General features: G+C 44.8%; 1 protein-coding gene and 1 non-coding gene across 2 annotated transcripts; one reads left to right on the top strand and one right to left on the bottom strand.

The window, feature by feature from the left end:
* The first annotated feature begins 5,143 nt into the window (after positions 1 to 5,143).
* Trnat-ugu (transfer RNA threonine (anticodon UGU)) lies at positions 5,144 to 5,218 on the top strand. The gene has a single exon. It is a non-coding gene; the product is annotated as a tRNA-Thr (tRNA).
* Positions 5,219 to 10,091: 4,873 nt separating this feature from the next.
* LOC126188354 (uncharacterized) lies at positions 10,092 to 19,269 on the bottom strand. Its single transcript, XM_049929952.1, has 7 exons — positions 19,146 to 19,269; positions 14,764 to 14,990; positions 14,427 to 14,681; positions 14,179 to 14,320; positions 10,671 to 10,896; positions 10,326 to 10,608; positions 10,092 to 10,217 (listed from the first exon to the last, which is right to left on the bottom strand). The coding sequence occupies exons 1-7, from the start codon at positions 19,267 to 19,269 to the stop codon at positions 10,092 to 10,094; spliced, it is 1,383 nt and encodes a 460-aa protein (XP_049785909.1).
* Between the last annotated feature and the right edge of the window lie 5,503 nt (positions 19,270 to 24,772).

Raw genomic sequence — 24,772 nt, 5'->3', positions numbered from 1 at the left:
CGCCATGGACTTAGGGAGTGAAGTTGCGTATCATGCAGCCAATTGGGCACAGTTCGAGTCGTAACACGACGTCTTGTGGCTGCACGAAAAGCATTATTTAACCTGATGGCGTTTGTGTCAGGGTTCCTCCGAGTCATAACCCGTAGGTAGCGGTCATCCGCTGCTGTAGTAGCCCTTGGGTAGCCTGAGCGAGGCACGCCACCGACAGCTCCGACAGGTCTGTGTCTCCTCCATGTCCGAACAACATAGCTTTGGTTCACTTCGAGACGTCTGTACACTTCCCTTGTTGACAGCCCTTCCTGGCACAAAGTAACATTGCGGACGCTATCGAACCGTGGTATTGATCGTCTAGGCATGGTTGAACTACAGACAACGTGAGCCGTGTACCTCCTTCCTGGTGGAATGACTGGAACTGATCGGCTTTTCGGACCCCTCCGTCTAATAGGCGCTGCTCATGCATGGTTGTTTACATCTTTGGGCGAGTTTAGTGACATCTCTGAACAGTCAAATTGACTGTGTCTGTGATACAATACCCACAGTCAATATCTGTCTTCAGGAGTTCTGGGAACCGGAGTGATGCAAAACTTTTTTTTGATGTGTGTTTTTGCCTATCTAGTGATACTGTTGCTACATTAGTTGATTACCGGCAGAAGAGAGGTCATACATGGAGTTGTCACAGTTACCTCTGTAGATACAGGCAAGGTGCTGTACTGTGAATGTCTGATGAAACACTGCCAAAGTTGTGTCAACGAGGAAAATGTACACAAATGTGTCAAAAAGTTTGAAAGCTTTAGTGGTGGTAAGGAAAGCAAGGGGGCAGTTTCTATTTTTAATAGGTCATTTGCTAGACGTGGTATGCGATACACTCACCAGCTCAAGCTTGGTGACTCTAAAGCCTTAAGTAGTGTTGTGGCTGCTGAACCATGTGGCGAAACAGGAATTATAAAAAAAGAGTGTATAGGACATTTCAAAAGAGAATGGGGGAAGACTTAGGAAACTCTCCAAGGACATGACAGGAAAAAAACCTCTCTCACAGCAAAGCAATTGGTGGAAAAGACGTACTCATCAGATCAGAAATAGAAAACTTCACAGAAAAGTTTAGTCTAGCCGTCAGAAGAAGTAGCGATAATGACTGTGAGATGAGAAAATAAATATGGGCAACTTTGTATCACAAAAAAATCCACTGATGAGCATTCTCAGCGTGGCTTCTGATCGAAAGGAAATACTTCATGGTGCATGTATAATAGGTGTGCAGCAACTGGACAAAAACATACACATGCAAACCCCATCCCAGAAACTGTCGTGTTAGAACTAAAGACAGTAGAGATCCTTCAGATTCTAAACTCCTGGAAAAATGTTTACATGGCAAACCACATAATCTGAATGAAAGCTTCAAGAGTTGCATTCGGGAACGCTTGCAAAAACTTTTTTTTGTTGATATGTCAGCTTTTGATATTGGTGCAATTGACGCCTTAATATCTTTTTAATGGTGGAGCAACAAGCAGATTAAAAACCATGAGCAGACTAGGCATAAAAACTGGGCACGACATGACAAGTGGGCTGCTGCGAGTGGACAGACAACGTTTCACCGAAGCTCAAAGAGCTACTGAATGCAATACAAAGGAGACCAGAATAACAGGAAAGAAAGGAAACTAAAGAAGATGAAAAGTGCGCGAATGCCAAGTCCTGCACACCGAACTGCTTCTTCGCGAACATTACTGCCCCTGTGTCTGAATTTCAAAACCCCCCCACAATATTTTACTATTGTATCAGATATTTTAGAGATATTCATTTTGACGTAGTCAACACTTTTCACTACTGAGGAAGTAGTACTCACATTATCATCGAAGCCAACGGCCTTGCCACCGTGGTTATACTGGTTCTTTTTAGATCGCCGAAGTTAAGCACCGTTGGGCGTGGTTAGCATTTGGATAAGTGACCGATCGGGTCTGTCGTGTGATGTTGGCAAGCTGGGTACACTCAATCCTTTTTAGCGTAATTGAGGAACCACTTGAATGAGAAATAGAGGCTGCACATCACGAAAACTGACAACGGCTAGGAGAGTGATGTGCTGACCTCATGCCCCCCATATCCTCATCCTATGACGTCTACAAGCAGAAGATGACACGGTGATCGGTCGCTACTGTTGGGCCTTCCGAGGACTGTTCGGATGAAGAGTTTTTACCATCGAAAGTGATTTTGGCGTCTTCTAGCTATGATTCTGCTTCAAATGAGTTTGGTCTAGGAAAATTCTTGTCAAAGGTAAACTTCAGAGTACCTTCCAGAATGAGATTTTCACTGTGCAGCGGAGTGTGCGCTGATATGAAACTTCCTGGCAGATTAAAACTGTGTGCCGGACTGGGACTCGAACGCGGGACCTTTGCCTTTCGCAGGCAAGTGCTCTACCAACTGAGCTACCCAAACACGACTTACGCCCCGCCCTCACAGCTTTACTTCTTGCAGAAGGTTTGCAGAAGAGCTTCTGTAAAGTTTGGAAGGTAGGAGACGAGATACTGGCAGAAGTAAACTGTGAGGACGGGGCGGGAGTCGTGCTTGGGTAGCTCAGTTGGTAGAGCACTTGCCCGCGAAAGGCAAAGGTCCCGAGTTCGAGTCTCGGTCCGGCACACAGTTTTAATCTGCCAGGAAGTTTCATTTCAGAGTACCTTTTCTGTCAGTTTGAGCCATTCATCCGTTTTAGTCTGCCCGGGAGATGTCACAATTACAGCCAAGGTATGCTCGCTACTCACCGCACCGATGTAAACACTTCCTGCCCCAGCACGTTGCTCACCTGGAGGCACGAAAACCGTCGCCACCGCAGGCTGACTTTTAATGATCGTACTGCGTTAATAGCCGAAAGACCCCGTCTGGGATCGTGGACCACGAGCGGATACGTCACTGTGGAGGAACGAGAGGAAGACAACACTTCTTCCACACATTTCTGTATCCCACAGTATTGCCAGATCGTACAGATGGCTGGACTGAGGGGCGATCCGTTTTATTGGAGCCTTAAGTGAAGACTCGGACTTAGTCTCCATGGCGGCCGGCCAGTGGGAAGATTTTATGTCGAAGGCTATACATGTATTGAACCATTGGAAATAAGAGTAAATAATATGACTCAAAATTCTTATACTGGGTGACTATCATTGGGACAAAATACATTAACTTTCACCTGGACAGTTTGCCTGGCTAACATTAGAGGAACATGTTGAATGGGATTATAGGTGCTTGTCAACAGTAGGACGAATCTTAAGAAAAGTCAGAGGATTACTGCCTTCCACAATTAATCGACGACACACAATGCAGATGGTTAGTCACACTCTTTGGGGGCAACTGGCAACTAAGATGCGGCGGCCAGCACCTCCCCTGTGTGCGTCCAGTCACCCACCTGCGACAAAGTCAGCTGTAGAGTGTGGATGAAGCGGTGGTAGTGGTCACTGGCAAGGCTACCAAATCAAAGCAGCAGAGGCTGCTGAACCTTTCACAGTGCCTACACCTGAGTGTGGAACCGTATTACACTGAGGCAGAATCACCTGCATTTTGCGTCACTTCACACGTGCATTTAACACAACATTGACACATATCACAGGATTATTACAAGTGTATCATGAGTACATGTCAGCCATCCTAGGAAGTTCTTGTCTTACGTTAAATCAGTAAGTGGCTCGAAACAGCATATCCAGACACTCCGGGATGATGATGATGGCATTGAAGCAGAGGATGACACGCGTAAAGCTGAAATACTAAACACCTTTTTCCAAAGCTGTTTCACAGAGGAAGACCGCACTGCAGTTCCTTCTCTAAATCCTCGCACAAACGAAAAAATGGCTGGCATCGAAATAAGTGTCCAAGGAATAGAAAAGCAACTGGAATCACTCAGCAGAGGAAAGTCCACTGGACCTGACGGGATACCAGTTCGATTCTACACAGAGTACGTGAAAGAACTTGCCCCCCTTCTAACAGCCATGTACCGCAAGTCTCTAGAGGAACGGAAGGTTCCAAATGATTGGAAAAGAGCACAGGTAGTCCTAGTCTTCAAGAAGGGTCGTCGAGCAGATGCGCAAAACTATAGACCTATATCTCTGACGTCGATCTGTTGTAGAATTTTAGAACATGTTTTTTGCTCGCGTATCATGTCGTTTCTGGAAACCCAGAATCTACTCTGTAGGAATCAACATGGATTCCGGAAACAGCGATCGTGTGAGACCCAACTCGCTTTATTCGTTCATGAGACTCAGAAAATATTAGATACAGTCTCCCAGGTAGATGCCATTTTCCTTGACTTCCGGAAGGCGTTCGATACAGTTCCGTACTGTCGCCTGATAAACAAAGTAAGAGCCTACGGAATATCAGGCCAGTTGTGTGGCTGGATTGAAGAGTTTTTTGCAAAGAGAACACAGCATGTTGTTCTCAATGGAGAGATGAAATGATAATTAAATGGACACCCTAGCTGCAAGCAGGCGTTGATATACTTCATTGGGGACATGTTGAAAATGTGTGCCTCCGATCGGGACTCGAACCCACGATCTCCTGCTTACATGGCAGACACTATCCATTTGAGCCACCGCGCGCACAGAGGATAGTGCGTCTGCAGGGACTTATCCCTTGCACGTTCCCCGTGAGATCCACATTCCCAACACGTCCACACCACTACATTCGTAGTGCGCCTAATAGATTTTTGCCCATCATACTCATTACTCATGGCAGATTAATCTAACAAGTCCCGTACGAGTTCGGGCATAGCGTGTGCGTTCGCACAAGAAGGTCAATGGCCGGGAAGCCATATTTTTAACTATATATGACGGTAGTATCTGTTCCCGAAAGAACAGTTACCGTGGATGACCATGCAGCTTTGCTAGAAATGAAATGATAATTAAATGGACACCCTAGCTGCAAGCAGGCGTTGATATACTTCATTGGGGACATGTTGAAAATGTGTGCCCCGACCGGGACTCGAACCCGGGATCTCCTGCTTACATGGCAGACGCTGTTCCATCTGAACCACCGCGGGGTGCCACGAGTAATGAGTATGATGGGCAAACACCTATTAGGCGCACTACGAATGTAGTGGTGTGGACATGCTGGGAATGTGGATCTCACGAGGAGCGTGCAAGGGATAAGTCCCTGCAGACGCACTAGCCTCTGTGCCCGCGGTGGCTCAGATGGATAGAGCGTCTGCCATGTAAGCAGGAGATCCCGGGTTCGAGTCCCGGTCGGGGCACACATTTTCAACATGTCCCCAATGAAGTATATCAACGCCTGCTTGCAGCTAGGGTGTCCATTTAATTATCATTTCATTTCTAGCAAAGCTACATGGTCATCCACGGTAACTGTTCTTTCGGGAACAGATAATACCGTCATATATAGTCAATGGAGAGACGTCTATAGACGTTAAAGTAACCTCTGGCGTGCCACAGGGGAGTGTTATGGGACCATTGCTTTTCACAATATATATAAATGACCTAGTAGATAGTGTCGGAAGTCCCATGCGGCTTTTCGCGGATGATGCTGTAGTATACAGAGAAGTTGCAGCGTTAGAAAATTGCAGCGAAATGCAGGAAGATCTGCAGCGGATAGGCTCTTGGTGCAGGGAGTGGCAACTGACCCTTAATATAGACAAATGTAATGTATTGCGAATAAATAGAAAGAAGGATCCTTTACTGTATGATTATATGATAGCGGAACAAACACTGGTAGCAGTTACTTCTGTAAAATATCTGGGAGTATGCGTGCGGAACGATTTGAAGTGGAATGATCATATAAAATTAATTGTTGGTAAGGCGGGTGCCAGGTTGTGATTCATTGGGAAAGTCCTTAGAAAATGTAGTCCATCAACAAAGGAGGTGGCTTACAAAACACTCGTTCGACCTATACTTGAGTATTGCTCATCAGTTGGGACCCGTACCAGGTCGGGTTGACGTAGGAGATAGAGAAGATCCAAAGAAGAGCAGCGCGTTTCGTCACAGGGTTATTTGGTAAGCGTGATAGCGTTACGGAGATGTTCAGCAAACTCATGTGTCAGACTCTGCAAGAGAGGCGCTCTGCATCGCGGTGTAGCTTGCTGTCCAGGTTTCGAGAGGGTGCGTTTCTGGATGAGGTATCGAATATATTGCTTTCCCCTACTTATACCTCCCGAGGAGATCGTGAATGTAAAATTAGAGACATTCGAGCGCGGACGGAGGCTTTCCGGCAGTCGTTCTTCCCGTGAACCATATGCGACTGGAACAGGAAAGGGAGGTAACGACAGTGGCACGTTAAGTGCCCTCCGCCACACACCGTTGGGTGGCTTGCGGAGTATAAATGTAGATGTAGATGCCTTTGTTCAAGTACAGCAACTGAAAGAATTTTTCATCGAAATTCTAGGCTTTCTCGAGAGTTTTAAAATGATTCGTCAGTTTTGTTTGTAGCGTTTGTGGTTCTACGTTTTTGTCGTATTATTTAAAGTTTATAGCTTTCTTGCTGCTGAGACGCCGTGTACTTTACTCCCCTGATTCTTATGCACCGAAATACAACGCTGTCGCTCCCAGACTTCAGATCCTTTCGCCACTGGATATGCGGCCGTCCTATGCGTCACGCACGTGCAAGAGGTACAAGCGCTTGTTTAGTATCTGCCGACTAGCCACACATGGTTTGTCGCTTCCACAAATTTCTTCAACAGAATGTAATTCAGAGTGCGGTGTGGGCAGCAATGCTGTCCACTTGAAACATAAATGACAGATTTGAGAATCCTTAGGGACGTTGTCATCTCCAGACTCATCTCGTGCTGAGAGTAGCTTTGAAGAACCATTAAAGCGTAACATATTACACTAAGTTCTTTCCTGGATTTTAAATGCTCATGTACTGAGATTCTAAATAGATATGTCCCATGTTCTTATGGGACGTAGTACTCCATAATGAATATTTCACTCTGCAGTGGAGAACGCATTGATATGAGATTTCCTGACAGATTAAAAATGTCTGCCGGACTAGGTCTCGAACCCGGGACCTTTACGAAGCATGACTGAGCTGCCCTGACTACCCGGGTCGTGAGTCGTAGTTGGGTAGCTCAGCTGGTAAAGCACTTTCCGGCGAAAGGCAAAGGCCCCGCGTTCGAGTCCTAGTCCGACACACATTTACAACGTGCCAGGAAATCTCATATCAGCGCTCACTCCGCTGCAGAGTGAAAAATTCACTCTTGCAGAAAGTGTCATCACTTCTTTCTCTAAGCTGGTCGTAGGTCGTGTTCCAAAAATGAACAGCATAGAGGCAGAAGTGATGACACTTTCTGTAGGACCTCACCATCATTTTGCGGGACAATGCTCAAGCACGTACAGTGCAAGCTGTTACTGATCATCTTAATGGATGCATACTTAAAATCACTTGTGCGTGGAAAACGAGAAAGGCTATGGAGCCAATAAAATATATTGTTCTTGAGGGACAAGTAGCAACACTATTGTCCATAGTACATGTAATGATCTTATCTAACTTCTTTTTCTGTTTTTATTTAATGTGATTTATGTGTAACTATGCTCTTTGATGTGACATCCATGTAAATGTTTTATTATATATTTATAATAATTTATGTAATTGTAATTAATATATGGATGCAATGTCAAAGTAATGTGCTGTAAAAGAATGAAAATGTTATATGCTACTGATTGATGCTTAGGGAAAGCAGGTTCGTAACCATGTAAAACTTAAGGGGAAGTCCCTCCGCAATGGAACTGGCTAGGCGTGAATCGAAGATGTGGACCTGGCGGTCGAACTGCAAGTCCCGTATGTGGTGGTGGCTAGCAAGAAATGCGTGCGCATCTCGTAAAACTGAAAGAGCGAGAAGAACCAAAATACGGTCTCTGATACGCAAGTAATGCGGCTTATTATTTATGGCATTGCTCTTTACTATGAAAATCTGACGCTGAGAAGAGAATTTTCAGAGCTCGTCAGACAGGAAGAGCCATGCATACTTTCGCCGCCCTTTGTTTAATAACACAGCAGATCGACGCTGCCATCACCTTGATGTCACATTAGCAGTTGAGTGCTGTATAATTGTGTGGACCAGATATAAGGTTCAAATGGCTCTGAGCACTATGGGACTTAACATCTTAGCTCATCAGTCCCCTAGAACTTAGAACTACTTAAACCTAACTAACCTAAGGACATCACACACATCACGAGGCAGAGAAAATCCCTGACCCCGCCGGGAATCGAACCCGGGAACCCGGGCGTGGGAAGCGCGAACGATACCGCACGACCACGAGATGCCGGCCCAGATATAAGGTTTAGTTTTCAGTAATAATTTTGCGTTGTGTGAACTTTGTGTACAGCCACCGTATTTGATCCTTAGGGATCAGGGTCCTGTCGCAAGTGCTACAATGAATCCGAGTATCCTGCTTTACTGAACTGAAGCACTATTATTTTCCTTAACAAGCGTTGACAAACTTTGTAGAGTTGTAACGTTCGTAAATATTTTGTAAGCGTAAGTTTTGAAATATTCCACATATTTTTCATGAATGGACGGTTAAAGCATCACTTAAAACATCCTTTTAATTGCAGTTTCATGTGTAATGCAATTAACAGTGTTTTTCATTCTGGGTTGTGACTGAACTGTTCAGCCACGGCCTGAATCTACCGATAAATTGGTTTCTGGGTCCCCATGCTCATTGTTGAGCCAAATTTAAATGTCATATTACAATAACAGCCAAAAAAATAGGCAACTGGCTACAATTATTCAAACTAGAATAGCTCCAGATACCACATATTCCATTGGAGCTAAATAATATAGGGTAGTGGATATTCCTTGAGAATGCAAATAATAATCAGTACAAAAGATACTATTACTTCATAACTATTTTAACAGTAGTAATTTCCTATAATTAAATTGACAAAAGAACCTTGTGTCCGTGTCAGTAGTGCTCCACTATTAGTAATCATTTACTTGTAATTATCGTCATCTTCCTACTGTGATGTGCAGACAGTGAGTGTTACCGAGAGCCAGTTGTTGCCTACACGCGTTAATATTCTACTACCTCAAAATGTCAGATGGCATGGAACGTCCAAATTCAGGAAGCTTCACCCTCTTTCCATTAACTGTTTTTACGGACTGTGGAAATTTTTAAAGATCGATTCGTTCCTTTTATTGGTCAAGTCTCGAAAAGGCTAACTTTTAATGCCCTTGACTATATACCAATCAATCGTTTGAAGTGGTTAATGCCTTGACAGAGAAATTATTTTCAGCACTTATTACAGTACTGCATGAATCCATTCACAGTGATTCTGTTAACGTTAACAACAGGTTAATGTTATTTAAAACTTGAAGTATACATCTCAGAAGCAATTATTTACGAAACAAGACTATTAGATCTGTTAAATCTTCGTAAACGTGATATTTCAGAATACAGTACTTCAAACTTTACTTTGGACCCCATAGTAGCATAACTCATTAAATAAGTATGTTCAAAAATCACATGAAACTAAGGGTATTCCATTTCCAGTTCCTGCAGCGGAACTATGGTAGCCAGATCAACATTTTAACTGATATTTACCTTCAAATAAGACAATAAATGAAATATCACCACAGGTACCTAAACATCCATCCACCGCACCATGCATAAGAGTCATCGTGTAACAAGTAATGGAATTTAAGCGGCTACATAGATATATACTTAGAGGTCTTTCTCTAAAGACACATCAGCTCAAGAGTTGTCACAGAAAAGGAAAAAGACCACAGAATATGAAAGTGAGTGAGTGGGAAGAGGTATCACATATCGGCATCTGAAAGTAAGGCAGAAACATTATTAAAACTGTTTACAACAAATAAGTCAATACTGATGTGCAACACACTTAGGACTAGGTGGAAAGAAAATGCAAGCAATGATTTCAAAATCTGGCCTACGTTTTGTTCTGAAATGGTCGAAAAACATTTGTCTTACGAGACAGCCTAAAATTACTTGGTATTGAAAGAGGTTTCAGACTCACAGAGTTTCACAAAAAGTATCACAATTAACTTTTAGCACAGAGGTTTATTTTTTTACGCATTGATTACATCAAAACCGGGGACTGGAAAATGTGCTTATATTATCAGGTCGCAGGTGAGAGTGGAGGAAGACTCGGTGGCTTTAAAACGTCCAGCCGAAGATCTTCCTGAAGAAGTCCATAATGGCGTCCACATCGATACCGGCGTCCCTCAGCATCTGGATCAAGTCCTGCACATCGTCCAGCTCCAAAACGCGCAACACCAGTTGCTGGAAAGGTCATATTTACATTTACAGATCACGTACAGAGGCAATACAAAAAAAAAAACGGCGGCACAATCGAAGCCATTCAATAGCTATGAAAGGGTCACTACTCACGTGTAACTCGTCCGAACTGAGCCTGTTGATGAGTTCAGCAAAGTCGGGGCTGGTCTCCAGCTTCTCATTGTAGAGAGCCTTCAGCTCGTCGACTGGGAGGATGGCGAGGATCTCATCGAGCATGGACTTGAGGCTCCTGCTGCTCCTCCTCATTCGGCTAGCGGGTTTAGAAATCTGAGGAATGCCCAGGAAGTCGTGGATGGTGTTGAGGAAGCCGTAGGGGTGAAGGCCTGAGGACTCGAGGAAGTTGAGCAGCAGAGGAAAAAAATGGAGCAGTGAGAACCTGTGTGATGTAACATCTCATAGGTGTATGAAGTGTCTAATGGAGCGTTGCTTACATCGTACAGCTCGGGCTGCTGGTCGACGTAGACGACGATGCTCTCGAACTCGTCGGACATGAGGTACTGGAGGGCGGCCTGCACTTCAGCGTTGTTGGCGACGTAGTTGAGGACGATGTTGACGATTTCGTCGACGGGGATGAGGGCCAGGAAGTCATTCAAGTCATCCTGCAGGTTGTGGCTGGATCTTTTTGCTGGGAAGCGCTGGATCTTCTTCACTGGGACAATGTGTCCTATAAAGACATGCTGAGTGTTGTTACTTGTAATTAACCACATAACCTTTAGAGAACAGGTATCTGATCAGTTCAATATACACTCCTGGAAATTGAAATAAGAACACCGTGAATTCATTGTCCCAGGAAGGGGAAACTTTATTGACACATTCCTGGGGTCAGATACATCACATGATCACACTGACAGAACCACAGGCACATAGACACAGGCAACAGAGCATGCACAATGTCGGCACTAGTACAGTGTATATCCACCTTTCGCAGCAATGCAGGCTGCTATTCTCCCATGGAGACGATCGTAGAGATGCTGGATGTAGTCCTGTGGAACGGCTTGCCATGCCATTTCCACCTGGCGCCTCAGTTGGACCAGCGTTCGTGCTGGACGTGCAGACCGCGTGAGACGACGCTTCATCCAGTCCCAAACATGCTCAATGGGGGACAGATCCGGAGATCTTGCTGGCCAGGGTAGTTGACTTACACCTTCTAGAGCACGTTGGGTGGCACGGGATACATGCGGACGTGCATTGTCCTGTTGGAACAGCAAGTTCCCTTGCCGGTCTAGGAATGGTAGAACGATGGGTTCGATGACGGTTTGGATGTACCGTGCACTATTCAGTGTCCCCTCGACGATCACCAGTGGTGTACGGCCAGTGTAGGAGATCGCTCCCCACACCATGATGCCGGGTGTTGGCCCTGTGTGCCTCGGTCGTATGCAGTCCTGATTGTGGCGCTCACCTGCACGGCGCCAAACACGCATACGACCATCATTGGCACCAAGGCAGAAGCGACTCTCATCGCTGAAGACGACACGTCTCCATTCGTCCCTCCATTCACGCCTGTCGCGACACCACTGGAGGCGGGCTGCACGATGTTGGGGCGTGAGCGGAAGACGGCCTAACGGTGTGCGGGACCGTAGCCCAGTTTCATGGAGACGGTTGCGAATGGTCCTCGCCGATACCCCAGGAGCAACAGTGTCCCTAATTTGCTGGGAAGTGGCGGTGCGGTCCCCTACGGCACTGCGTAGGATCCTACGGTCTTGGCGTGCATCCGTTCGTCGCTGCGGTCCGGTCCCAGGTCGACGGGCACGTGCACCTTCCGCCGACCACTGGCGACAACATCGATGTACTGTGGAGACCTCACGCCCCACGTGTTGAGCAATTCGGCGGTACGTCCACCCGGCCTCCCGCATGCCCACTATACGCCCTCGCTCAAAGTCCGTCAACTGCACATACGGTTCACGTCCACGCTGTCGCGGCATGCTACCAGTGTTAAAGACTGCGATGGAGCTCCGTATGCCACGGCAAACTGGCTGACACTGACGGCGGCGGTGCACAAATGCTGCGCAGCTAGCGCCATTCGACGGCCAACACCGCGGTTCCTGGTGTGTCCGCTGTGCCGTGCGTGTGATCATTGCTTGTACAGCCCTCTCGCAGTGTCCGGAGCAAGTATGGTGGGTCTGACACACCGGTGTCAATGTGTTCTTTTTTCCATTTCCAGGAGTGTATTTTAATTACAACTAATGGCTTTTGCTGCCACTGAAGACAAATGCCACATAACAATAAGCTGGTCGTAGTTTGTGTTCCAAAACTGAACAGCGTAGAGACAGAAGTGATGACTCTTTCTGCAGGACCTGACCATCTTTTTGCAGGACAATGCTCAAACACGTACAGTGCAAGCTGTTACTGACTTGTTTGAATGATGGGGCTGCTAAGTGCTATACCACCTACTGAACTCCCGTGACTTAAGCACTCGTAAGTTGAACTCGGTTTCTAAACTGAAGGAAACGCTTCGCGGCATTCGCTTCAGAACTGCTACAACTTCGTCAGGCAATAGACCGCGCTGCTCGAATTCTCAACACAATTGGTACCGCTAAGAGTATCCTATGACTTCCACATCGCTGGCAATGGTTTATACACAATGCTGGTGACTACTTTGAAGGTCTGTAAAACTTTGAAACACGTATCTATTTTGTACGGGTTATAAATAAATATCTGACACTATTAAAGTTCCAACCCTCATATGTTAGTGAACTTCCACGTAACAGTCAACGAGCACAGCTAGTACTTTTTGAAGACCATGCAAGAGTTACAATAAATCATATTAGAGAGAGAGAGAAAGAGCAACAAAAGAGGTGGTAAATGATTTTTCCAAATGATTATTTTGTAGTTCTCTGAAAATAGAACCACCCTGAATTTTGAAAAAAAAAGCACTACATTCAGTTCTGTACAACAAATAGACGCACAAGAATTGATGTAGCATATGAGCTAATAAACACAGTGGAGTTACTGGATGTATATATCGACGAAAACTTGAACTGGAAAAAGCATCTACCGAGCTTCTCCAACAGTTAAGCTCAGCTACTTTTACTCTTTGTATAACTGCTGATCTTGGAAACAAACTATAACCTACTGACATATTTTGCATATTTCCACTGACTGATGTATGGAGATATTTTCTGGTGTAACTCATCACTTAGAAAGAAATTGTTGATCGCCCAGAAGCAAGCAGTAAGAATAATATGTGGTGTAGACACATGAACATCTTGTAGGTACCTTTTCAAGAAGATAGGCGTTTTAACACCTGCATCACAATAGATGTAGTCGCTTGTGAAGTCTGTCGTAAATAATCCACTACAATTTGATAAGAACAGTGACACACAAGCCTACAACACTGGAGGAAAAATGACATTTATAGCCCATTGTTAAACCTGTCAGTGATTCAGTAAGGGGCTCAAAATACATCACCAAATATTTTTAAGCGTTTGCTCCCCAATAACGTAAAATATCAGACTGGTAGCGAAGCAACTTATAAATCTGATTAAAAATCATTTCTCCTGGACAACTCCTTCTAGTCCATTCACGGATTTCTATTTAAAAATTGTGACCAATAGAAAATTAAGTGTAGTTTTAAGAGGAGGACAAAAATAATAATGTGTTGCTTAATGTTAACACTAATCATGTATACATATCCTTTAAACTGATTCGTTCCACATCATTTTCTTCAAGTAATCATTGAAATGATCTATGGAACATGTACAGCAAGACTTGATATGAATTTGTATGGCTGTTATAGATTAAAGTACAGGAATAAAGTCTGTGAATTCCTAATTTCGTATGGCAGGTCCGTTCTCTGTGCAAACTAGGAGAGTGTCTTCAAATCCACTTATGAGTGTCTTGGATACTAATATACGATTGTCTGGCAAATATTCCCAAAAGCGTGGGCGTATGTAAATCCAAAATGACAAGCCATGTTAAAAGGTGACTTTTTAAAGAAAGTTCTTACTCAGTTTCAAAGAGCCAGAATCAGCCCAACCAAAGAGATTCCTGAAGAAGTCCATGATGGCGTCCACATCGATACCGGCGTCCCTCAGCATCTGGATCAAGTCCTGCACAGCGTCCAGCTCCAAAACGCGCAACACCAGTTGCTGGAAACGTCATATTTCTGGTTAGAGGTCAAGTATGGAGGTAACATAAAAGAAAAATGTTGGACACTCGTAGCCATTCAACAGCTATGAAAGGATAACTACTTACGTGGAACTCGTCCGAGCTGAGCCTGTTGATGAGTTCAGCAAAGTCAGGGCTGCTCTCCAGCTTCTCGTTGTAGAGAGCCTTCAGCTCGTCGACTGGGAGGATGGCGAGGATCTCATCGAGCATGGACTTGAGGCTCCTGCTGCTCCTCCTCATTCGGCTGGCGGGTTTCAAAATCGGAGGAATGCCCAGGTAGTCGTGGATGGTGTTGAGGAAGCCGTAGGGGTCAAGGCCTGAGGACTCGAGGAAGTTGAGCAGCTGTGGAAAAAACAGAGCAGTGAGAACCTGCGTGATGTAACATCTCATAGGTATATGAAGTGTCTAATGGAGCATTGCTTACATCGTACAGCTCGGGCTGCTGGTCGACGTAGACGACGATGCTCTCGAACTCGTCAGACATGAGGTACTGGAGGGCGGCCTGCACCTCAGCATCGTTGGCGACGTAGTTGAGAACGATGTTGACGATTTCGTCAACGGGGATGAGAGCTAGGAAGTCGTTCAGGTCATCTTGGAGGTTACGGCCGGATTTCGATGTAGGGAAGCGTTGAAATTTTTCAGTTTTTAGTCCTGTAAATTTGAATTTTGAATAATTCTAAATTTATTTAGCGTTATGATATATTTTTATTCACATTGTAGCAAGTGGCTTTGTCTTGTTTTATTAGGTTAACTTCAATTAATTTCAAAATTGAATGTTTTTGGTTCTTTACCTGAACATGGCGGTTTCATCGTTGTGTGACGAATTTGAAATAGAGGATTTTTACTTCGTGACTGAAACGTAGCTGCAGAGTGTGACACCATGGATTGCTGTCTACGCAACTTGAATCCCGGACTTTATTGGTTAAGTTCAGATCATTTCACTTAGAGTCTGTATGTGATTTGAAGTACTATATTAAATGGTAAATATGATTTTTACATTGATTGAAACGTGCTGCAGGTAGGGCAGCTGTGTGCATACAAAGTGACTACATGACAGACAACTGAGCGTGTGACATGAACAGTTTTCCCCGTCACATAAGGATAGTATTCGTTGCATAGAAAAGTTTTATTGTCGACATATTGAGAGTTCTCCCTACAAAAATCACTGATAGAGTGATGGATGAATGGCTTCCTACATGTCGTAGCGTTGGCTGATATTTATGTAAAATATATTCAGCGTCTTACCACAGCATATAGGATATAGGTGAAAAATATTTATCTTTTCTTGGTAAGACTTCGTGTAGAGAAATGTCTGTTCACCTCCATCTACATCTGCATTCTGGCAAGCACGGTTAAGTGCGTAGCGGAGGGTACCTCTCACTGTACGACATGCTGTATTACGGCTGCTTTTATTCCATCCACAGTCCTGGAATCCTCTGACTGTTCAGTCATTATATGTAGTCTTTCGGGGGATGTTTGGTGTATGTCAGTTAATGTTTTTCAACATCTATGTGAGGCGCTCCCGCAGGGGAAATAAACATCTAACCATTGTGTGTCATTCTTCGTGTTGTTGTGCTCTCGAGTCCGAATACTTGTTTGATGCAGCACTCCATGCTACTTCCTGTGCAAGTCTCGTCAGCTCCGAATAAATACTGTAACCTACATTATTGTGAATCCGTTTACTCTATTCATCTTTTGCTCTCCCTCTACGATTTTTACCGTCAGCACTTCATTCCAGCTCTAAGTTGGTGATCCCTCGATGTCTCTCAACATGTATCAACATGGTCTAATCAAGTTTAGCCACAGATTTCTTTTCTCTCCAAGTCTATTCAGTATCTCCTCATTGGTTACGGTATATACCTATCTAATCTACAGCATTCTTCTGTGGCAACGCATTTCAGAAGTTTATTTTGTTTTCGTGTCTAAACTGTTTACCAGTACTCCATACCAATACTTTCAGAAAATAAATCTATATTCTATGTTACCAATTTTCTCTTTTTCAGAAACACTTTTCTTGTCACTTCCAGTCTGCATTTCATATCCTCTGTATACATTCTACACCGAGTGCTAGTTTTACGAGGCAAATACACTATGAACAGCAAGAGTCCCAAACACATCTCTGTTGCTTAAACATCATTCGATAACCCTGCCAAGTATTTGTGCCAAGTTTCAGTGACGGCTGTACGGCAAGCCTCTTCCCGGAGAATGTTAAGAGTCCAAGGTCCTCTACTACGGCTCGTCTGTTGTCGTGGCAGCGTCACGGTGCAGATGAAGGCCTGATGGTCTCTGAATGCAGTGGGCCACAGCTCAGCACTGACAGTTGCTGCCCGAAGACCTCGGGAGACATTAGTCCAGTCCAACTGCTGGCCGAGTGGCTGGTGGAGTGTGTATATCCGCGGCGGTCACCATAGTTTAGCGACGATGTATCATGCAAAGCGAGATCTCTGACCATAGCATGTAGGGCTGGACATGGGACATGGTGAGGGATCTGATCCTCAGGGCGTAAGACACTGTTAAAGTCCCCGCCCACCACCAGGTGCTCTGTAGCGCCTTGAAACAATGGAGCTACCTCAGTGGAGTAATACAGTGTTCGCTCTCGACGCTTCGAAGTACCAGACGGGGCATACAGATTCACTAGACGGACTGCGCCGATGCTGAGCGCAATGCCTCTCGCTGATGGCAAAAACTGAATATCCGTTGGTTAGATACCATCGCGTAGTAGTGTGGCCGTACCACCACCGCCGGAAATTGGTTTAACGAAAGACGCGTATACATAAACATCCATCTACATCTACATCTACATTTATACTCCGCAAGCCACCCAACGGTGTGTGGCGGAGGGCACTCTACGTGCCACTGTCATTACCTCCCTTTCCTGTTCCAGTCGCGTATGCTTCGCGGGAAGAACGACTGTCTGAAAGCCTCTGTGCGCGCTCTGATCTCTCTAATTTTACATTCGTAATCTCCTCGGGAGGTATAAGTAGGGGGAAGCAATATATTCGATACCTCATCCAGAAACGCACCCTCTCGAAACCTGGCGAGCAAGCTACACCGCGATGCAGAGCGCCTCTCTTGCAGAGTCTGCCACTTGAGTTTGTTAAACATCTCCGTAACGCTATCACGGTTACCAAATAACCCTGTGACGAAACGCGCCGCTCTTCTTTGGATCTTCTCTATCTCCTCCGTCAACCCGATCTGGTACGGATCCCACACTGATGCGCAATACTCAAGTATAGGTCGAACGAGTGTTTTGTAAGCCACTTCCTTTGTTGATGGACTACATTTTCTAAGGACTCTCCCAATGAATCTCAACCTGGTACCCGCCTTACCAACAATTAATTTTATATGATCATTCCACTTCAAATCGTTCCGCACGCATACTCCCAGATATTTTACAGAAGTAACTGCTACCAGTGTTTGTTCTGCTATCATATAATCATAGAATAAAGGATCCTTCTTTCTATGTATTCGCAATACATTACATTTGTCTATGTTAAGGGTCAGTTGCCACTCCCTGCACCAAGAGCCTATCCGCTGCAGATCTTCCTGCATTTCGCTACAATTTTCTAATGCTGCAACTTCTCTGTATATTACAGCATCATCCGCGAAAAGCCGCATGGAACTTCCGACACTATCTACTAGGTCATTTATATACACTCCTGGAAATTGAAATAAGAACACCGTGAATTCATTGTCCCAGGAAAGGGAAACTTTATTGACACATTCCTGGGGTCAGATACATCACATGATCACACTGACAGAACCACAGGCACATAGACACAGCCAACAGAGCATGCACAATGTCGGCACTAGTACAGTGTATATCCACCTTTCGCAGCAATGCAGGCTGCTATTCTCCCATGGAGACGATCGTAGAGATGCTGGATGTAGTCCTGTGGAACGGCTTGCCATGCCATTTCCACCTGGCGCCTCAGTTGGACCAGCGTTCGTGCTGGACGCGCAGACTGCGTGAGACGACGCTTCATCCAGTCCCAAACATGCTCAATGGGGGACAGATCCGGAGTTCTTGCTGGCCAGGGTAGTTGACTTACACCTTCTAGCGCACGTTGGGTGGCACGGGATACATGCGGACGTGCATTGTCCTGTTGGAACAGCAAGTTCCCTTGCCGGTCTAGGAATGGTAGAACGATGGGTTCGATGACGGTTTGGATGTACCGTGCACTATTCAGTGTCCCCTCGACGATCACCAGTGGTGTACGGCCAGTGTAGGAGATCGCTCCCCACACCATGATGCCGGGTGTTGGCCCCGTGTGTCTCGGTCGTATGCAGTCCTGATTGTGGCGCTCACCTGCACGGCGCCAAACACGCATACGACCATCATTGGCACCAAGGCAGAAGCGACTCTCATCGCTGAAGACGACACGTCTCCATTCGTCCCTCCATTCACGCCTGTCGCGACACCACTGGAGGCGGGCTGCACGATGTTGGGGCGTGAGCGGAAGGCGGCCTAACGGTGTGCGGGACCGTAGCCCAGTTTCATGGAGACGGTTGCGAATGGTCCTCGCCGATACCCCAGGAGCAACAGTGTCCCTAATTTGCTGGGAAGTGGCGGTGCGGTCCCCTACGGCACTGCGTAGGATCCTGCGGTCTTGGCGTGCATCCGTGTGTCGCTGCGGTCCGGTCCCAGGTCGACGGGCACGTGCACCTTCCGCCGACCACTGGCGACAACATCGATGTACTGTGGAGACCTCACGCCCCACGTGTTGAGCAATTCGGCGGTACGTCCACCCGGCCTCCCGCATGCCCACTATACGCCCTCGCTCAAAGTCCGTCAACTGCACATACGGTTCACGTCCACGCTGTCGCGGCATGCTACCAGTGTTAAAGACTGCGATGGAGCTCCGTATGCCACGGCAAACTGGCTGACACTGACGGCGGCGGTGCACAAATGCTGCGCAGCTAGCGCCATTCGACGGCCAACACCGCGGTTCCTGGTGTGTCCGCTGTGCCGTGCGTGTGATCATTGCTTGTACAGCCCTCTCGCAGTGTCCGGAGCAAGTATGGTGGGTCTGACACACCGGTGTCAATGTGTTCTTTTTTCCATTTCCAGGAGTGTATATTACATGACGTTCACATGACGACACAGATTTTGTAAAATATCTTACATTTAATATGAGGTACCAGGCTTAGAGTAACCTATAAGATGTTAGGGGAAAATAGTAGTTGTGCAGTAGTAGAATCTGAGTTATTATTAGTTCATGAAAATTAGATTGATAGAGACTGATACAGTCAGGTGAAATTAAACGTAGGGCACTGGCAGCAAGGTACATGCGAGAAGGCGAAAAAGGGAGAGAGCAACAGGAACACCATAGAACACAAGCAACAAATGGATAGAGACAGAGTAACGAGAAGAGAAGAAAATAGGTCTCGGAAAAGTTGTAGGGATTTGCTATACTGTTTTAAAAGTGGAAACTGCTCATACGTTAATTTTGAAGCAACAGTTGAGACGTTGCCAAAAGGAAGTGATTCGGCTTGTCCTTAAACTGCACGGTGAGAGCAAAGTAGGTTGTTCCATTGGCGGACAGCAGCAAGGGAGGAGTTTGCGAACGTGTTCCTTTCATGGTTGGGCACATCCACGTTATTATATAAGTGAAGTATTTATGATGAGAGAACAGGAGGTGCTTGATCTCAGAAGTGAAGTACTGGGGTGATGTACACTGAGAAGACGATGGAAGGGACATAGCGTACTGGTAGTTACGTAACGTAATTGATTGCGACTGTCCTAGCTGTACATATGTGGAACTGCCGCTAGCAAACACATGGATGCAACGACACGAGAATTCATATATAGTCGACTCTTGCCTAATTCAAATCTTGATAAACTGAATTTGTCGATAAATCAAACTCGTTACCAAATGCCTTGAAAAAATCTCTATAAGGAAGAAATCCTATGTGGTTTGACAGTCTCGATATATTGAAGGGATTGTCATGACACAATGCCCGGCAAACTGCCTATAATTCTAAGTCAGCGGCTATCTGATCCTTAGTAATTCGAATTGTTTCGTCAGTTGCTCAGACAATTTTGTCGTTACTCTTCACGACTCCGTTTTTTCAAGGATGCACAACTTACTACAACATAAAATCACTCGTAAAATGATTTCAGAGAAGTACAAGTGTTTGACTTTCGGAGATAAGTAGCGTGTTATTAAGGCCTCGGGATGCAGAGAGGTAAGATTACTGGAGGGTGGCACAGGACCATAAGAGGTTGGTTCCTGCATCTTGAGGAGTGGTCACTGATATTTCTTAGTGAACGCGACGGATAAAACATGCCAGTAGGAGGTTATATGCTTCAGAAAACACGATAGTGGGCATGGAAGGTTTCACCGCTAGTTGCTGTTGCTCGCTAACTTACCAAAAGACATAACTATGTTTTTAATAAGATTTGTAAAGAAAATGCAAGCGTTCGTGACTTAGTTTGTTCATCACAGAAAAATGAATGTAACTGCAGTTTTCTAATGTATTCTCGGAAATTTATATTTATATTTCCTTGGGAATTTTAAAATAAATAAAAGATAATGAAAGTAAGAAGTTAACTGCCTTTTAATTTGTGATCTAGTTGTTACTTCCTGCTCCCACGTGTAAACAAACACGCAAATTTTTGATGCTGTACTACTGTTCTTTGAAGTTATCCTCTTATTTAGACTTTTTCTTGGTTCCGCCTGCTTATAAGATAACTTCTTTTTCGGTTTTCGTAAAAATTTTTAAGTCAGCTTCGTGGTAGTGTTTCACGTCAGTGCAAACCGTATCGCGATGGCGTGGACAAAACCGTTAACGAGTATTTAATCTATGTACTTCAGAATTACGTTTCTGCAAGCAACAAACAACATCAGAAAGATGTTATCTTCTAGCATCTTGATAAGTAAAATATCAATAGATTCGCCTTGTTATTGAAATAAAATTACACAATTGAATGTAATAATGTCTGGAACGTGAAGAGGTGCCTATGGCTCTATAGTGCAAGAAACTCGAATGTTCAATAGCAATCAAAAAAGAAAATCTAGTCACATAGGACACTTTTTTAAATCATTTTATGTTTACAGGATAGTTTTCGATTTATAACTCATACTATACCATAATCTTTTACACTAGTGTTCATACTTGTGAAAAAGATTACGACGCAGCAGTGTATAGAATCAGCGGAAACGTGCAAAGCAATCAAAAAATGATCTAACAGTTAGTACCGTTCTTAAGCTGTACCCGTTATACGATTACGAGTTAGTGCAAACCTCTTACACATTGTTGGTGAGTTTGTAGTTGTTATATGGCAGGAAGTTCATAAACGCGAGTGAGTGATGCAGGTCGTCACACTCAAACTGGATTTTCAAATATGGTGACGTTTTACGCAAAATAATTCGAGTTAAGATGTATGGTCATGGTTCTTAAATCGTTTCTAAAAGCAACGTGAACATTTTCCGCTGACATTTTATGGTGCACCAACCAGCTGCAGAACGATTTCTAAAGAATCTGTTTGTCTCTGCTATAAGGGACTAGTAAGTCAGCAGAAGATAACTGACCTAAGTAGTAGGGTACTGGGGGCACAAGCGCAATTTTGATATCAAACTGATCTCAAATTCATATGCAAGATGCAAGTTAATAATATTGTTCAATTAATTATCTCCCCAACCCCCCCCCCCCCGGCCAAGACCATCCACACCACCAGATGACGTCATATGGTTTCGTCAGCCTACACATGACTCCCAGCACCCTCCCCCCTCCCCACTCATTACACTCGGCTTCCCCGTCTATCTTATTCGTGGGAATTTCGATTTTGGTGTGAATTTCGAATTTTAGTGTGAATTTAGAATTTTGGTGGGAATTTCGAACTTTGGTGGGAATTTCTTTGCCCTAGGGCTGTGCTGACATCCCACCCAACCCCCACACCTGCGAAATGAAACTGACTGTGCCCTTTCTGGGACTTGAACTCTGATCCTCCTAGACGGAAAGCCCAAGTGAACCCCTTAACACAATCATACATCCAGAAGCTCTTGAAACTGAAGGAAATTAAAAATGGTGATGCCATGGTGATTCTGGACGGAAAGCCCAAGTGCACGCCCCCCCTCCCCCGCCCCCAACACATGGAAGCTACCCAGATACAGGAGAGGTAGGTCAGCTAAGTGTGCTTTATTTATTTTGGTTGGAAAACTGAAGTAAAGATGGGTCCTAATCACATAATTAATCACACAGATTGGCCCTAATTGTACAACTATATGCTTACATATAGTTTTGTGTTGGCAGAAGACCCAACACCGTGTTGCTAGAGGAGGCCGAAATGCACGCGTTTAAGCTCACGCAGACTGGCGTAAGGTCTGGAACAATTAAAGGAGTTGGGTCTAATAAATAAAGTACGAAGTTGATGTAATAATTAACTTTAATCCATAATTGGAGAACATCGCTCTTGTTGATACATGATTTATAATCTCAATATAAACTGGTAATGGCGCCTTGCTAGGTCGTAGCAAATGACGTAGCTGAAGGCTATGCTAACTATCGTCTCGGCTAGGACGTCTCTCTAGACCTGCCGTGTGGCGGCGCTCGGTCTGCAATCACTGACAGTGGTGACACGCGAGTCCGACGTATACTAGTGGACCGCGGCCGATTTAAAGGCTACCTCCTAGCAAGTGTGGTGTCTGGCGGTGACACCACATATAGGACTGCCTAAAATTGTAATACAGCTCAAAAATTGACAGTGCCATTCGACTGGTGTTATTCTGCTGGGAAAAAATTTCACAGTACCACTCGAAACTAGTGAAGCCAATACACAGTACCACGACTGGTGGCAAAAATGCATCACTGTTCTAATTACACTTCGAAAATGTGAAATAACCAGCGCTCATAATTAATGGGTCATAATGCAGCACATGTAATGAGGAAAACTGCCATCCCAAAAGACTGCAGAGAGGGCGGCAGTTGAACGTGCGTTCTCCTCGATGGGCGCTCGTGAACTGACCAACTTGGAGGCGGTCTTGCTTATCCCCTTCCACCCCTCATCCATCCCATTCTCTCTCCCTCCCTCTCCTCGCGGTAGGCAGGGATAAAAGCCTGTCCTATCATGCTGCTGGTGTTCCACAGAGAGTTCCTACTGGTGGTACTGGTATACTGTCTCCAGTCTGCGGAAATCGGTCACAGATAGCCAAATGGTAAGAAGGGAATACTTCGCGGAATCTGTAAAACATATTTCTTGGAAAGACTATGTCCCGCTGGAACAACAATGAAATCCTGGAGAATGCTCGAGATCACTTTTTCAAAGAGACACCTCTTCCGCCACGACCTGCTTTGCGGCCTTCCGCCCTTCTGGCGTGACACGAGTTCGCTGCAGTCGCTGATCACCTTGAGGCGGTGGTCCGTCACCGAAGCAAAATCCTGTACAGTCAGTTAAACAGTAGGAGATAAAAGGACGGCTGCCCCAAGTGGAGCTTGTTCATTTAAATCAGATCGAGGCAGCCCCACCCCCACACGCCACTCCCACGGTGAGGGGCGCACACACACACTAGACACGCCTCCAGTAGGACTGTCATTCTGCAAAGGAGAGCACTTTTATTTAATGTCATCACAACTCTTAAATCAAGCATCTTTTAAAAGGGAAAACACAATCGCGACGACACTAAATTTACTCTTTCCACGAAAATAGGCGCATTTAATTTTCTTTTAGTTTCTGAGCAAAAGCGTCATAGCTTTTACTTTCGACTGCAGCATATAATTCACATCTCATCACTCTGCAACATACAGAGAAGTACTGCAGCACCAATTAGAAATGATCAGAGGCACATACATGTCCAGCCTGCGTAAAATTGGGGAAAAAAGCTTCCACTATTTTGCTGCGTAAACTACCGATCACCGCAGAACGTCCTCATTATTTCGAAACTGTCATCGCAGTAAAGAAAAAGCGATAATTTAAACTCTGGAGAAAAAAGATCTTTGTTAAGCGATTTCTTTCTGCTTGATGGACAAATTGCACGACCAGAGAGCGTTTCCCATGTTCAAATTAGTTTCTATAAACAAACCGTCAAGCAAAACGTGTATTACAAACATTCCAGATATGCAAAATAGCATTCGATAATACAATATTTTAATCCATTGACTCATAAGTCGGAAAAAACTATCTTTTTACATTCAACAACAACATGCAATAATTCAAGAGGACGTCGCTGTTTTGTACACTACAGCACGTCCCGTTTTACCAATTCAAAGCTATATCACAGATGCATTTACGAAACAAATCGTGGGAGCCTGTCTTGTAATAGATTTTACCTCATCTCTATTTCTGTCTCTCTCTTTCCCATTACATCGAAACCAGTTATTGTCTGTGTGCTTACATTTGACATTTTTGCTCTATAACTCCCTTCTACCGACATGTCTGTAAACTTTCTATCATACAGTAGATTCTTGTATTGTAGTGCTGTAAACAATTTGAT

This window comes from Schistocerca cancellata, chromosome 5, assembly GCF_023864275.1.
Source record: "Schistocerca cancellata isolate TAMUIC-IGC-003103 chromosome 5, iqSchCanc2.1, whole genome shotgun sequence".
Classification (NCBI taxonomy): domain Eukaryota; kingdom Metazoa; phylum Arthropoda; class Insecta; order Orthoptera; family Acrididae; genus Schistocerca; species Schistocerca cancellata.
Note: the sequence above shows the minus strand (reverse complement) of the source record. Positions and strands in the feature narration are given on the sequence as shown.

What these genes read in the sequence shown, in the direction of transcription:
- LOC126188354 (XM_049929952.1), bottom strand. Translation starts at nt 19,269, where the DNA reads ATGGCGCTAGCTGCGCAGCATTTGTGCACCGCCGCCGTCAGTGTCAGC. An exon ending in TCAGCTCGGACGAGTTCCAC is followed by an intron (nt 14,321 to 14,426) that starts GTAAGTAGTTAT and finishes TGACGTTTCCAG; the next exon opens with CAACTGGTGTTGCGCGTTTT. An exon ending in GTCGACCAGCAGCCCGAGCT is followed by an intron (nt 10,609 to 10,670) that starts GTACGATGTAAG and finishes TACATCACACAG; the next exon opens with GTTCTCACTGCTCCATTTTT.